This window comes from Hemiscyllium ocellatum, chromosome 23 (genome assembly GCF_020745735.1).
Source record: "Hemiscyllium ocellatum isolate sHemOce1 chromosome 23, sHemOce1.pat.X.cur, whole genome shotgun sequence".
Classification (NCBI taxonomy): Eukaryota; Metazoa; Chordata; class Chondrichthyes; order Orectolobiformes; family Hemiscylliidae; genus Hemiscyllium; species Hemiscyllium ocellatum.
In genome coordinates, this window is record NC_083423.1 from 11,506,092 (window position 1) to 11,521,728 (window position 15,637).

At 43.6% G+C, this 15,637-nt stretch overlaps 1 protein-coding gene across 37 annotated transcripts in view; it reads left to right on the forward strand.

The window, feature by feature from the left end:
- celf2 (cugbp, Elav-like family member 2) overlaps positions 1–15,637 on the forward strand; it is an 850,872-nt gene that overhangs the window by 640,460 nt on the left and 194,775 nt on the right. For 35 of the 37 annotated variants that reach the window (XM_060842659.1, XM_060842645.1, XM_060842654.1 and 32 more), the window contains one exon: positions 9,830–10,026. In XM_060842659.1, the coding sequence (XP_060698642.1) occupies positions 9,849–10,026 (178 nt within the window). In that variant the 5' untranslated portion in view covers positions 9,830–9,848. Of the gene's footprint in view, positions 1–9,076; positions 9,142–9,300; positions 9,344–9,829; positions 10,027–15,637 lie in introns of those variants that run through there. The other 2 variants (XM_060842664.1, XM_060842662.1) reach the window with 2 other exon arrangements.

Below are 15,637 nucleotides of genomic sequence, written 5' to 3' on the forward strand. Positions count from 1 at the left end.
CTGGTTCTGGCTTGGTGAAGCCAGCTGTCAGTGAAAAGCTGGAATTGTGCCTGTGAGTGAGCATTGGAGTGCAATTTCTGGAACCTAGGGAAACACAAAGCCAAGAAAGGACAGTGATTCACCAGAATGGGAGCAGGTATTGGGAGTCCATGATGGATCAGCACTAGAAGATATTTTAAGGCCAGATCAGCAAATATGAAGAATTGTATTCCCTTGTGAGATTTGATGATCAACTGTGTTATTAATGTTGGAGGAGAATTGCTGTGAAATCCATAGGTTGTGTCAAATTTGCTTTTGTTGGGTGCTGTCTGTTCAATCGCAGTGAATTTACCCTTATTTGTCATTTGTTAATTCTGGGTGTTAGAATATAAGATGTGTACCTGTTGCATTAGTGTTCTAACATGTAGGGTAACATTTATTATTATTTGTTCCAAACTTTGCAATCTTGTGGCTGTATTCTCTTGGTAAATTCCCTGGACCTCCTACTTTACTCTTATTAAAAGAAAAACAAAATTGCCAATGTCTGAATCATAACAGGGTCTCATTGGAGTTCAGTAACCCATTTGCGAAGTTTGAGCTGTTATTGTGAATGGCCCAGGAGCTAGACCCATGTTGCCAACTCGATATCAACACAAATAAAAACAGGAAGTGCTAGAGGAACTCAGCAGGCCTGGGAGCATCTGTGGAGCGTGAAACAGTGTTTGTGTTGAGTCCGATATGAATCTTCTGCAATTTGATTCTTTCTCCACAGTATTTGATTTTATTACATATAAGCTCAGATCTCATTAATTTATTTTTTAATCAAAGCAATGTTTTGAGCTTTCATTGGGATCTTTTAATTATTGCCGTCCTGTCCCACCTAATGAACATGGCTCGGGCAGCTGCTTTAACATAGGAAAGCTACAAAAGTGTACAAAAGAAAAGCTACAAGTCTACATAAGAGCTCGTTACCTAATCTATGCATTTTATTGAGGCAAAAGCCCACCTGAAAATGATTTTAAAATGTTACCCTGGTGACAAGTTAGACAGACCAATGTTTTAAACATTATCACTGACCTTTAACGCTGTAAAAATGAATTTAATGGGCTTTTAACTGTAATGTGTGACGTGAAAAGGTTTTACTCTGCAGTTGTTTTCAAAATTACTGCCCACCATTAAGATCCATTTCCATCTCACTCTGGCTGCTGTTTCCAACACAACTGCCAATTGTCGTGTCTTAGTATCAGTTGTCCGCTTGTCTCCGGGAAACACTAAGTCTTGCTTTCATCCAGCCCCTTGCTGTATTCCACCTGACGCAAACTGCAGACCATCAATCTCCTACCCTATATCAAGTGTTGCTCACCCCAACTCTTGGTAACCTCCCAGTTTCACTGCGCGTTGACTTCTGGACCACATATCCCACCACCCAAACCCATTTACAAGTGACACCTTAGCTTGATTCCATCCTGCCTCTACCATCTCTTTCCGCTCTGTCTCAACGCAATCTGTGCACAGCCCACATTCAGAATTGGATGGGCTAATCGGGGTCAATCATGTGGATGTAGGAACAGCAAGTCGGTGCTTACAGAGAGCAGATTTTTCTGAATGGTAACTGTCTCACACAGGATAGAAAGATTCAGGCAAGTATGGAAGAGAAAGTAGTTCCATGAGTACAAACTCAATTTAACTGGTGGAGGGTGAATGCGTTACTGGGATTGAAAATAGGTTTTTAAGTGTTAGTGCTCAGTCTGTGTACTTCTGGCTGATATGGGCTTGGGCATAGGAACTGCGATCTTGAACTTTGCTGCTGGCACGAAAGCAGGGGTTTGTTAAATAACGAGGACCTCAGGAAAGTATGGTTCGTAGATAGATGGGTAAATGGCTAAAGCTACTTAATATATTCAAAGTTAAAAATTACACAACGCCAGGTTATAGTCCAACAGGTTTATTTGAAATCACAAGCTTTCAGAGCGATTTATTTTTATCAATCCAACCCTGGCACTCCCACATCTTAAGTATAGTGAAGTGTAAGGTAATACATGTTGGGAACGTGAATGGGGAATGAGACTGTATAAACCACGGATAGAGGATGTGGAGGGGTAAGAGTGAGGCTTAGTAATTCATGTATTTCAGGACAAGTTCCAACGCCATATTCTTAATGTGTTTGCTGCTCTTGGTGGGAATGGGAGGCCAGCAGACAACAGCAGCTTTGGGCACATAGAAGAAAGTTTACCCAAGCACGTCAATGCCTTATCACAGTCTGGTCACTTGTTTAGCACGATACTCGGGTAATCATTCTGTATTCAAGTAGCACCTTTATCCCTCCACCTCCCACACCACCCAGCTTTCTCTTCTGAGCTTGTGTTTGAGGTTTGGTGACTTGCCTGAACCTGATAAAAGGTGATGATTTGCAGCAAAACAAAAATCAGAATCAGTATGATGAAAGTGCAGCGTCTTCTTCAAAGTTTTAGAAAACTGCATATGGTTTGAGCGATGTTACTGGGAAAGTGAATACTTGACCTGGGGCACAGGCCAGCACGGTGACTCAGTAATGAGCACTGTTGCCTCACAGCGCCAGGGACACGGGTTCGATTCCAGCCTCGGGCGAGTGTCTGTGTGGAGCTTGCACGTTCTCTCCATGTCTGCATGGGTCTCCTCTGGGTGCTCTGGTTTCCTCCCGCAATCCAAAGATGTGGAGGTTAAGTGAATCAGGGATACATAGGTTAGGTTCATTAGTCAGGGGTAAATGTAGAGTAATGAGGTACGGGAACGGGTCTGGATTGGTTACTCTTCGGAGGGTCAGTTTGGACTTGTTGGGCAGAAAGGCCTGTTTCCACACTGCAGGGATTCCATGATTCTGCTTTTCTGAGTTTAAATTTTGCTGCCTTGTGTCAGTGTAGGCACTAATTCAGTGAGTGGAATTCGTAGGAGCAGAGGATCTAGGACCTAGAATAGGCCTTTTGGCCCTTTGAGTCTGCTTCCCCATCTTCGATCTGGTTGTAGTCTCCACTCCACTACCTTGTCTACACCCTACAACTCTTGACTCGCTTGGCAAGAGCCAGTCTCTGCTTACCTCCTGAGGAGGAGACTTCCAAAAACCATCTCTGCTCTGAAGGAAGTAGCCATCCCAACCTTCAGTTGCACCAAAGCGTTAATTCAAGTAAGAAATGGCTGGTTGGGATTTGAGCAGAGAAATACCTTGGCATTGCTTCTGCCAATGTAACTCAGTGACCCATTCACTAATTTTAAATGGGGAAATGTTTCTTTAAAATGTCACTCCGGTGTGTTTAACATCCACATGTTAATATCGCTGACAGCAAGTGTTTCCCAATTTGTTCGCATGTATTGCTGCCCATTTATCACTTGTCGAAGGTTATGCTCATGAAAGACCTGATTCTTCAGTATTTGAGATAGGTCTGAGTACATTACAGGGTTTATTTTAACCTGACCAAACCGATCGGGTCAATTGTCCACTGGATTTTGCAGTGAGGTCAGTGCAATGTAAAAAGCCAGGGTGCAGTGGCTAAGTTTTCTTTTAAATTCGTTCATAGGATGAGGACATTGCTGCCGGGACAAGCATTTATTGCCCAGACAGCAGTTGAGTCAACCACTTTGCTACATATAGGCCAGACCGGGTAAGGATGGCAGTTTACTTCCCGAAAGGACATCAGTGAACCAGACGGGATTTTCCCAATAATGACATGGTCGTCATTAGGCTCTTGATTTCAGATTTTTGTTAAAAATTGAATTCAAATTCCACCATCTGTCGCAGCAGGATTTGAACCCAGGTCCCCAGAGCAGTATCAACGTTGCTGGACTGTTAAGCCCAGCCACTAGGCCATCACTTCCCTGTGGTCAAAGTGAGTGACTGAATGATTGGATCCCTCACTTCACTTAACATGGTACTGTCAACCGTGTCGCGTAGGGTCAGAGCAGGGGATGGTAGCGGGTCTCTCTTCCTCCAAAGATCTCTCTCCACAAATATCAACCATCTTATGGACTGGCAAGCTCATTTTGTTCTGAAGGTGACTCTTAAACTTTCCCTCTTGATACAGAGGATTTGAACTCCTGATTACCAAGCTGTTGTGTAGGACTGAAACTGCGATATAACCATACCATCCTGGGTTTATATATTAAACTGAGCGTTATCACTGCAGTGCAGTGTGATTAACTGCAGATGTTAGCTTGATTGGACTATTTCTAGACTTGGCTTCAGAACAAAAAGATATTAAAATGAAAGGGAAAGAAGTGTTTGAAAGTGTAGGTTACTGAAATGCGGTATACATCATTATGGATACAATCAAAAGTACAGGCGTGGGGATTTCTTCCTGATTTAATGTTCTTTAAGTATCTTGGTGTATGTTCTTGCATGCGTTTTTTTTTCTTGTGAAATTCAAACTAAAATGATCGTTGTAACAATCCATCTTTAAAAATAGGGATTATTCACTTTGAAGACATACTTAGACACGAGGGAAAAGTTCTTTCTCCAGCATGTACATCAAAGGGCCTCCACTCTGATTTCAGTGAGAATCAGACCGAGAGGAAATTGGTGATTTGTGTTTTCACTCTCGCTGAGCAATATGATTCGACTTTTCACAGGGCTCCCCACCACTTCCCAAAAAAAATGTAAAATCCTCTTTATGGAACTGTTTCTTATCTTAACACATCATCCCTCTAGACCTCCAGGGCTTGGTGAAGTTGTGATTTAGTAGCTTTGGTGAAGTTGTGATTTAGTAGCTCTACAGTTGTCAGGTAGAATACTCACTGTGCTGGACTCCAGCGCTCAGTCTCTGGGCTAACCCTCTGGAACAAATGCAAGCTGACTGGTCCCTTCTGAGGGTTGGGTTCCACTATAGGCAACCACAGATGCAGACCCTTGGGATGAGATGCTACAGATTTTATTTTGCTTATGTTTATGCCCTTTTTTGCCTGTGCACTGTAATTGTATTCATTCCCCCTAATGTCCATCCAATTGCCCTACCACCATTCCTTTTGTGCCTTTACACCTCTGCACTGCCCCTTCATAAATAAGGAATTTGGGGTTGTAGCAGAGAGGGGGCATTGCGAATTTCATAGCTGTAAGCCGGAGCTCTAGAATTCAACCAGTGTAGCTGGTGGGGGCAAGGGGTACCTTTGTTTAAACTTCGGCTTGTGATAATAGGGATGCAAGGTGATAGAATCGCCTGAGATGCCAGCAAGTGAATAGCTGACAGACATGCGCAGAGTAGGGAGCGAGGGGTGGCATTTCCACACAGCTGTTACCTCAGCACAATGCAAGGCAGTGCTGGGTGTAATCAAGTTAATAATGGAGCAATTACATCCAGATGAATATCCACTAAAGGCTTTTAAGAAGTGTCTTTTATTGCAAAGGCAAATGATTAAATGTACACAAGCGCATCAGTTTGACAGAAATGGTAAACGGGATGGCTTTAAAAAAAAGAACTACAGGTTAGCCAAGCAGACGATGAATCGAGCTATTAAACTGACAAGTGGGATAGACCACAAATCTTCCTGTAATGTGAAAGATCTGGATGGGCCTGAGGTTGTGAGTGATGGTCCTGTACTTAAGTGATTACCAGAGAAGATTGGTGCCAGTTGAGATTGGCTGTGTTCTTTTGGTGCTCATGATCATATGCTCACTAGATCCCTGTGGTATTCAGACAGTACTGAGCCACCTAGTCACTGACTGTGCTAATGTGTCAAATGATTACTGACAGCGGTCTGGAACGTTAACCGGGCAGGAGTCCAAATACAGGCATTGCTTTCGACTCACTGTGTCATGTGGGTCGTGACGTTTATGCTGAAATCAGTGGATTTCTGATAGACCTCCTAAACGATGTCAGATGCCAATGCTGCCTCCCAAATGAAAATTGCATTGCAGAATTTCCAAGCTATCGGTTGTGCTTGCATCCTGCTTAATCCATCACATCTCAACTGCATGCCCTAACAAAAAAATAACTATCAGTTGTGGGGCCAGGATAGAGGAGAAATCCTTTCCCTTACGTATCAGGCTTAGGGGAGTTCTGGCAACATTTCTCGTTTTTGATTTTTAAATAACTCAGCAGGGTAAGGGTTAAGAGTTTAAGGAAAGGACCAAGATTCCTTGCATTCTTTTCGAAGTGTTTCCTTTGTCTGGCAGCTGAAATTAATGTCCCCTATTTATCTCATTTGTCCCTCATGACCATCAGACAGTGGTGCCTTGTGCATGTTGCCCTCTAGACATTTAGCGCTTCAGTTTTTCAAGTACCAATTCCTTTGAAGGCAGGGTCAGGGTCAACATCTTCCTGCATTGCAAGGAAAACCACGTTGTTTCTGAATCTATCACTTCCGCCCCCCACCACCCCATTAGATATTCCAATAAAAGATGGAGCCCCTTCTATGAAAAGAAACACAAGATCCATTTTGTGCACAGTCAGATCAAACACACAGTAATCAGAAATTTAGCAGATGATCTGTTGTGGTGAGAGTGATTTGAAGACCAATATTGGTCAGGCCATGAGGGAGAATTCCCCAGCTCTTCTACGGAACAGTCACATAGGATCTTGTACCCAAGAGGGAAGATAGATTCAGAGCTAAAGCTCTTCCTTCAGTCACTGGAGATGTTTCTCACTGTGGAACTCTGAGGCAGGAAGGCAGACATTGAGGTGGAATGCAGGGTTTTAGTTTGGGGTCTGGCCCCTACACAGTGCAGGGTAGACAACTAGCAATGATTTTCCAATTGGCCAGCTACTGACTAGAGGGTTCACCTGACGCCTGAATAATGTCAACAGGGTGGATGCCTTGAAGGTGGAGGTCCAATAGGAAGGCTTGAATCAAAAGGAACAGCAGCCTGCCTTTCCGGGTAAGGCCTTGGGAGGATGAGGGGTGGATGTGCAGGGGAAAGCAGGAACAGGGGATGCAGTTTGATAATCAGCCATGGTCACATTGGATACCAGTGCAGGCTCAAAGAGCTGATTGACCTCCTCCGTGCATTTTCTGTGTATCTAAATTCCCGCATTTACAACAAAGGACAGAGAAGCCAGACCACCTGCATCAATGGAAAGCTGCACTCCAGGGTGATGTGAGGCCGGGCAGGCAGGGATAGTCTCAAAGCCGAGTAATGACCCTCACAGCCCACCGCCAGCAGCTGTCTACATCTGGCTGACCTCCCAATGCTACAAGAGACCCCACTGCCTACTGGCAAATTCCAGTGCCATTTGGCTAACCACTGCTCAATGGGCAGATAATGCCAGTATAACCTTCCTTCATAGCCCTCTGCCTGCAAACTCCCCAAACGAGCCTAACCTGTACAAACAGACCTTGGGTTGAAGGTTCATAGTTCCTTGAAAGTGGAGTTGCAGGTAACCAGGGTGGTGAAGAATGCATCAGTACGTTGAGTATAGGAGTTGGGATTGGATGTTGCGGCTGTACAGGACATTGGTCAGGCCACTTTTGGAGTACTGTGTTCAGTTCTGGTCTCCCTGCTTATAGGAAAGCTGTTGTTAAATTTGGAAGGGTGCAGAAAAGATTTACAAGGATGTTGCCGGGGTTGGAACGTTTGAGTTATAGGGAAAGGCAGAATAGGCCGAGGCCTGTTTCCCTGGAGAGTTGGAGGCTAAGGGAGGACTTCATTGAGGTTTATAAAATCATGAAGAGCATGGATAGGGTGAATAGCCAAGGACTTTTCCCTGGGATAGGGGAGTCCAAAACTCGAGGATGTACGTTTAAGGTGAGAGGGGAAAGATATAAAAGAGACCTAAGGGGAAACTTTTTCACGCAGAGGGTAGTACGTATATGGAATGAGCTGCCAGAGGAAGTGGTGAAGGCTGGTACAATTACAACATTTAAAAGGCATTTGGATGGATATATGAATAGGAAAGGTTTAGAGGAATATGGGCCAAGTGCTGCCGAACAGGACCAGATTAATTTAGGATATCTGATTGGCATTATCAAGTTGAATCGAAGGGTCTGGTTACAACTCTGACTCTGTGTACAGATTATAAGATACCATTTTTGAGCAACTGGATGGTGATGATGGATATCAATATATCCAGTTGTGCAAGGCCCTGAAGAACACAAAATTGGTGTCTCTAGATCCATGTTCTACTAGGTTAGCTGCTCCCAGTCAGGTCAATGTTTAGAATTGTGTCATTGACTTTCAGTCAGAGAATAACATTAGGTGGAGTTTCCTATTCGTGCTAACCAGCGGGTGGTTCAAGGTCGAATGCTGCATGCTGTAAGCCATCCAAAAGGGATGCATTTGGCACTGCAGTGTTGCCATCGTGGTTGATCGGCCTGTTGCTGTTTTGGTTTGCATGCACATAAAAGCTATTTTACTGAGAGATCGAGCAGAACTGCAGCTGAAGTGATCACGTTGAGGAGAAAGGGTAAAGCAGAAAGAGCTGAGGGACAGTCTACTCTGGTGACATCGCACATTCTGTTTCCACTGGGGGGAGGGCAAGGCCAGTTATTGCTGGTCAAAGTGATGAGCCAGAGAGTATCCCAAACCTATCAAACTAAGAGTTGTTTTGTTAAATTTGTAACTCATTTTGGGTTGGTCAGTATGCAAAATTTTCGAGGAGAAAGTGAGGACTGCAGATGCTAGAGATCAGAGCTGAAAATGTGTTGCTGGAAAAACACAGCAGGTCAGGCAGCATCCAAGGAACAGGAGAATCGACGTTTCGGGCATAAGCCTTCCTGAAGAAGGGCTTATGCCCGAAACATCGAATCTCCTGTTCCTTGGATGCTGCCTGACCTGCTGCGCTTTTCCAGCAACACAGTATGCAAAATTGTCAAGCACGTTGGGGTTAAGATTTCAAGCAGCTTTTCAATAGCTGCTCCAGACTGGTTAATGAAGTGTGCAAGCTTTTGTCAACCATTTTTTTTTAAAAAAAACAAGATTTGTTTATCAGATGTGTACAACTGGCTGTTTTCTGTGGGCGTGAAGCATTTGTGCATGTTTCACGATTCACCTCTTGATGACTGGATTTCAAAGCTGTATTGTTGAGAGAGGTGTGTCGTGGTTCGGTCACAAGGCCTTGTGGTTGAATAGATTCGAGACACAGGAAGACCAAGTTGAGTAACGGAAGAGAACAGCTTGCGTCAAGAAAAGAGCCAAGCTGAGACCTTCTCAAAAAGAGAGGAGGAATTTTCATATGCCTTGAATCCAGCCATTTGTCTTAGGTACTGTTTCATTGACAGACTAGGCCAGAGAGTGGACTGCAAATCCCTGTTGAAACAAACTCTTCTGTTTTTTAAAAAAAAAGTAATTTGCACATTGGAGTCGTTTGGGGTTCTGTACACTTCCTGTCATGTGCTGCCTTAACGCTTTGCCTCAACTTTTAACTGCAGTGACAATGATCCTCACTTGAGAGCTGACTAATATGTAATTATGACTTTAATTTGTATTATCTGTTTCTGATTCAGCTACCTAATGCAAGTCGTGGTTGCATTTACATTACCTCTTATTGCACCACACTGAGTTGGGATCACTTTTGGAAAGCATTGCCAAGTGGGCAAAAGTTGTGAAGTTACCACAGTCGATGAGCACTTTTGGTTTGTCTCTCACAAGCCACCGATCTGCTCCAACCCAATCTGCACAGGTCTCCACTGCTGCTCTATGCAGTTGTGAACTATCCCTTGGACAATGCAAGAGCAGTGCGTCTGTTACGGAATAGTCACCAATGTATTAAAGAGACAATGTCAATGTTATGGTGGCAGCGGCGGGCAGTGGGGGTGGGGGGTGGGGAAGAGATGGTAACTTCACCCTACGGTATCATTTTGCTCAGGAAAGCAGTGTTTTCTGTAACATGTTAATACAGGATGCCACCTCAATATGTTTCTAATCTGTTTTTCTTTTGTTCTACAACAGTAACGGTACAAATAACAAGATGAACGGTGCAATAGATCACTCGGACCAGCCAGACCCAGATGCCATTAAGATGTTTGTTGGCCAGATCCCAAGATCTTGGTCAGAAAAAGAACTAAAGGAGCTGTTTGAGCCGTATGGAACCGTGTACCAGATCAATGTCCTTCGAGATCGCAGCCAGAATCCTCCACAGAGCAAAGGTACAGAGATGGTTTTATTTGAATCGTGCAGATATCCTCTTTACTGAAGTAAATATTTTAGAGGCGTGCCCATTGCCCAACTTCTATTTTCCAATTTCTTCATTTTCAGTCGACGTTCTACAGGTTTGTGTGGTGTGCAGAATGGGTTAAATTCTGATCGCTCTGGTTAATGCATGATTTGCAAAACATCTGAGAAGGAAAGGCAGCTTCAGCACATGAGATTCAAGGACATTTCAGAACCCACCAGTGCTAGAAATGTCTCAGACAATATTCGGCAATGTTTAAAAAGCTGATTTTGCAGCTAGCAATTTGTGCTTTGCGTTGAATGAGTTCTGAGAAAGTGGGGGTTTGGACAGTACACTATATCGAAAGAGTGCCGAGGTCAGACAACACCTTTTACGACCAGAAGGATCATCTCAAAGCACCTTCCAATCAGTCAACTACTCTAGTGATGCAGTGATGATGTCCAGAGATACAGAGCTATTGTGAGAATGTTGTAATGCAGGGAATCCAGCAGCCAACGTGCACACAGCGAGCAGCAAGTAAATAACTGACTCTGTTACCAGTTTTTTTGATGCTAGTTGAGGTACAAATGTTGACCAGAACCAGCAACAGTAGCATTATTAAAATCAATTAAATGTGTCAACTTTGGCTCAGTTAGGAGCATCCTTGTTTCTGGGTTCAAGACCCACTCCAGGAATTGAAAACAAAAATCAAAGGTAGCACTGAGAGGCAGCTGGACTATCGGTGATGTTGTCTTTCCGTTTAATCAAAGGCCATTCTGCCTGACTGGGTGGGTGTAAAAGATTCTGTTGTACTATTCCAAGTCGAGCGAAGGAGTTATCCCTTGTGTTGTGGCCAAAATTGATCCCTCGACCCACAGAACAAAGACACATTGTCTTCTCATTATCACACCACTACCTGCAGGAGCTTTCTGAGTGCAAAGTGACGGCTGCGTTACTTGAACTACCACACTGCTATAGTGAAAAAGCCTCCAAATATATTTCATTGACTATAAAGACATCTGGTGGTTGTGAAAAATGCTGCATAATGCAAGTCTTCCTTACTTTTAGAAATCAGTGCTGTTTAATTACTGACTTTAATTTATGTCTTAATTACTTTTGTTATTAACCCCTCCTTTACCTTTTTTATTTCACACATTACAAACCTTTTGGGACCATCACCAAGCCTTCACATCTTGGATCCATTGTGCTGAAGGGAAATAAGAGAGAAATTCCCTTTCCAAATAAGTTTAGATTTCTGGGGATGCAAACAAATGTGAACTTGCTTACAACAGATAGATCAAGTCAAGAGTGCTGACAATCTAAAGACCATAGTTATCCAGTCATCCTTGTGCCCCTTCATTTAAGCCCTTTCCAGAGCAAGTTTAATGCTGAAATGCCGACAATGTGTCCCATTAGAGCGTTGGAGCTTAAAAATAAAAGTTGAATTCCTGGCTGTTCGCCAAACCCAAATTCCAGTTTCTTGCCATCATAACAGGTGACCTAGTGTAGAATTACGCTGGTTCATGATCTTGTGTTACTCGAGATGAAGTTTTGCAGTGTTATTGGCCTACAGCCCCACTCTTCCCTGAGGGTGCACTGGGGCTATGCAAGAGCCCAAACAGTTTTCAAGTCTGGCAGCGGCTCTGTAGATTTCAGAAATGTTTCTGTAAAGTACTCCTCCTATTGCATTATTATGCTCCTCATCCACGAGTCTTGCCCTGTGCATATGAGCCATTTTGAGTATTGCTCCTCTCTCTTAGTTGCATGCAACTTGATTTGCTTGTAGGAGGAAAAGACGTTGGGTGGAGTCAGGGCTATCGTGTGGCAGAATGGGATGATGCCCATCTTGGCATTGAGATTGACTTGCCACTTCTTATGTGCTTTTCTCCATTGGTGGGGCCAGCTTCTCTCATGGCAGCGGGCAGTTTGCATTCGACACTCACTCCTGCTCATTAAATGCCTTGTTAACAACACAACTCACAATGGGTTGTGATCTTGCCAAACCTGCCGTACCAACTGACCACCAGAAACCCAGCATGTGAACCAGAATGGATACTCACCGGATTCACCTCACTGGACACTGTGCACCAACATCTTTGCGATGTTTATGTGCACCGACCATTCGCACCCCATGCCCACAGACCTTTGCATCCAAATATCAGAACTCTCATGGCACTCCTCCTCCAGTCTACGTACATGATGCTTCTTTGTTTCAGTGATGCCCTCTATCTGTACAGGCAACTGCCATTGAACGACTGCAGCAAGCATGCTTAAGGTTGGTGATGTTGCACTTTAGGTGGATAAGGGAAGTGCTGGAGATGTTACAGGTAACAGTAAGGTAGAGCACAAGCCTTGTTGGGGCATGAGCACAGTCACAGAGAGAGCATGTGTGAGAGGTAACAGAGGGGAGCTGGTGGTAGCTATGCAGGAGTGGAGAAGGCCATTGACCTTGTTCCTTGTAGTGCCGGGCATTTTGCAAGATGGTTGAGACTGCCCAGACCAGACTGGCATGGTCTGATGTTATAGGGAAAGGAGAAATCCCAACTCTGCATCACCACATCCAGCAAACCCTTCGGCACCCTGCCTTCAATCAGGGAGTATCAGATTTCCCTCTGTCTGCCATGACTGGGGCGAATGTCAGGAACCATACAGAGCAATCTCAGTGACCATGTGTGCACAATGGCCTTTTAAAGATGTCACAGGTGCCAGGAATCTCCAGTGAGTGCTGAATAACTCTGGGAATACTGCCTAGTAAAATAGGATGGAAATTGGGGATGTACTGCCCACCATAAGAGTGGGAGGACCAATTAACGCAGTGGGTTTGGTAAGATATGGCAAGAAAACTAGCTCGCACGTCTGCTCTCACATCTTGTGGTCTTTCTCTTCATTTCAATTCTAACTCCCCTCTCCTGAAACTGTGCCATTGTTCTAGATTTCCAAGCTGTGCAAATCCCCTTCATTATCTTAAATGTTGCAAGGACGTCTCCTCTCATTCTCTTAAACCTCATTCTTCTGTGTATCCTAGAGAACATAGATCCAGATTACTCTGTGCCTGACTGCAGAGTGACCTTCTCATCAGAAGGACCAATCTGGTGAAGCTTCCCCTTACTACCATCAATGTAATGATATCCTTCCTGAGGTAGGAAGTCAAAACCGGACATGGTGTTCTAAGTGTAATACAAAAAGAACAAAGAACAGTACAGTTTAGGATCAGGCCTTTTGGCCCATCAAACCTACACTGACGCATGACTCCTTTCTAAACTAAACTGCCTCTACGCAGTCTGTATTCCTCCTATTCCCTTCCTATTCATGAATTTGTCAAGATGCATCTTAAACATTGCCAATGTATCTACTCCTACCATCACCTCTGGCAATGCATTCCAGGCACTTACCACTCTCAGTGGAAAAAAAGGATTGCCTCTCACATCTTATTTAAACTTTACCTTTTACCTTAACCCTCTATTCCCTAGTAATTGGCATTTCTACCCTGGGGAAAAAGACTCCAGCTGTGCATTCTATCCATGCTCTCAGTTTTGTGATTTCACCAAGGCTTTGTACAATAGTAGCAAGATTTCTTTTACTGTTTTTAATCGAATTCCCTTGTGATAAATTTCAATGTATTTTACTAATTGCATGCTGTACCTGTGTGCTAACTTTGTATTCCTTGTATGATTCCACTCAAGAAATACTCAACAACAACATTTCCAAGTTTCACTCCCTTTCAGTAAACAGTGTATTCTTGCAAAGTAACTAGCCTCTCACTTTCCCTTGAGAGAAGTTTGGGATGTTTTAACCTTTGCCTCCAGTATCTCTGCAGAAATCCCTTTTAGAACCTTGGTGTGTTGGTTGTCAAGAGTTTGTTGCATTTGAGCCTTTTCAGTTTCTTCCAGTTTTTTTTTGCTTTGCTAATATGAATCATCTTCATTCCTCATTCCTGTTGGTACCCAAGTGACCTTTTATTGTGGAGACAAACAAAATACTTCCTTAACTTCTCTACCATTGCCTTATTTCCCACGGTAGTTTCTCTTGTCTCTGCTCTTAATGGACAACCCCTCACTTTAGCTACCCTCTCCCTTTTCATATTCTTGTAAAAGCTCTTGCAATCTCTTTGTATATTTTTGTCATGTTTAATCTCAGGCCATTTCCATTGTTTCTGTTTAGAATGGATTGTAGGATCTTTTATATTTGCATAGACACTCCATTTAGTGGCCATCATCTCCAGTAATAATTTTTGAATATCGTATTGATGTGGAAAGCAAGCATATATGCTTACATCTAGACTGCACCTTCTATCCAACCAACAACTGTCTTGCTTTAGAGGTGAAATTGCTACCCACTGATCTGAACTGACACCAGGCAGATAATGATGAGTCTATATGGTGTAACTCTTTGAACTAATAACAACTGCTTGTAGTTATATAGCATTATATTTATATAGCACACGGGAGCATTGTCAAGCAAAATTTGGCAAGGTAAAAACAATGACTGCAGATGCTGGAAACCAGATTCTGGATCAGTGGTGCTGGAAGAGCACAGCAGTTCAGCACTGAGCCACATGCACTGTTAGGATAGCAGACAGAAATTTTGATCAAAGAGGTTGGTCTTAAATGAGGAAAGAAAGCCTGAGATTATCAGAGTGGGAATTCCAGAAATGAAGACACATCACCAACAGTGAAGCGAGCAAAATCAGGAAGATGCAAATGACCAGAATTGGACAAAACAAGGGATCTCGAATTCCTTAACTTGCTCAAAGTTGAGTGAATCACTGATAAATTGTGCTGTTAGTGGATTGTCACAAAGCTTTTAAGGTACACTGTCGAATTCCTAAATTTACTACTAAATGAGACATTTGTGTTCTCCTTGTGAAATGGCAGTTTGGACTTTAGTTACTCAAGGCTGTGGGTTTCATTGCCACAGTGTATAACTGGGACAGATAGCATCTCAAGGGGTAGTGAGATGTGTATGAGAGGGAGAGAGGGAAAAGCTGATAGTGTTAGATGAAGAGCAAGTGGGAGGGTTTTTTTTTTGGAATCCCTACAGTGTGGAAACAGGTCCTTCTGCCCAACAAGTCCATACTGACCCTCTGAAGAGTATCTCAGTCAGACTCATTCCCTTATTTCTCTACCTTTCCCCTGACTGATGCACCCAACACTTTGGGCAATTAAGCATGGCCAATCCACCTAACCTGCACATCTTTTGTGATTGTGGGAGGAAACCAGAGCACCTGGAGGAAACCCACGCAGACACTGGGTGAATGTGCAAACTCTACGCAGATAGTTGCCCGAGGCTGCAGTGCTAACCACTGAGCCACCATGCTGCCCATTTTGTGTGGAACATGAACATCAGCAGTTGATCTGAACGGCCAGTTTCTGTGCTGTACATTCTTAGTAATTCTGAGGGGACTGGGGTGAGTAATCATTCAAATGTAGGAAAGAGCAGTCAAGGGAAAAGAAGGGAGGTTTTTAAGGACCAGGAAGCAGCCTTGGACACTAGGCCATATGTCTGAGAGTAAGTGCTGGTGGTATATTATGCAGCAGTAACTCTCACTTCCCCATTTGAGCAAGTGAGATTAATAGAATTAAACCAGGACTCCGAGTGTCCAAGGG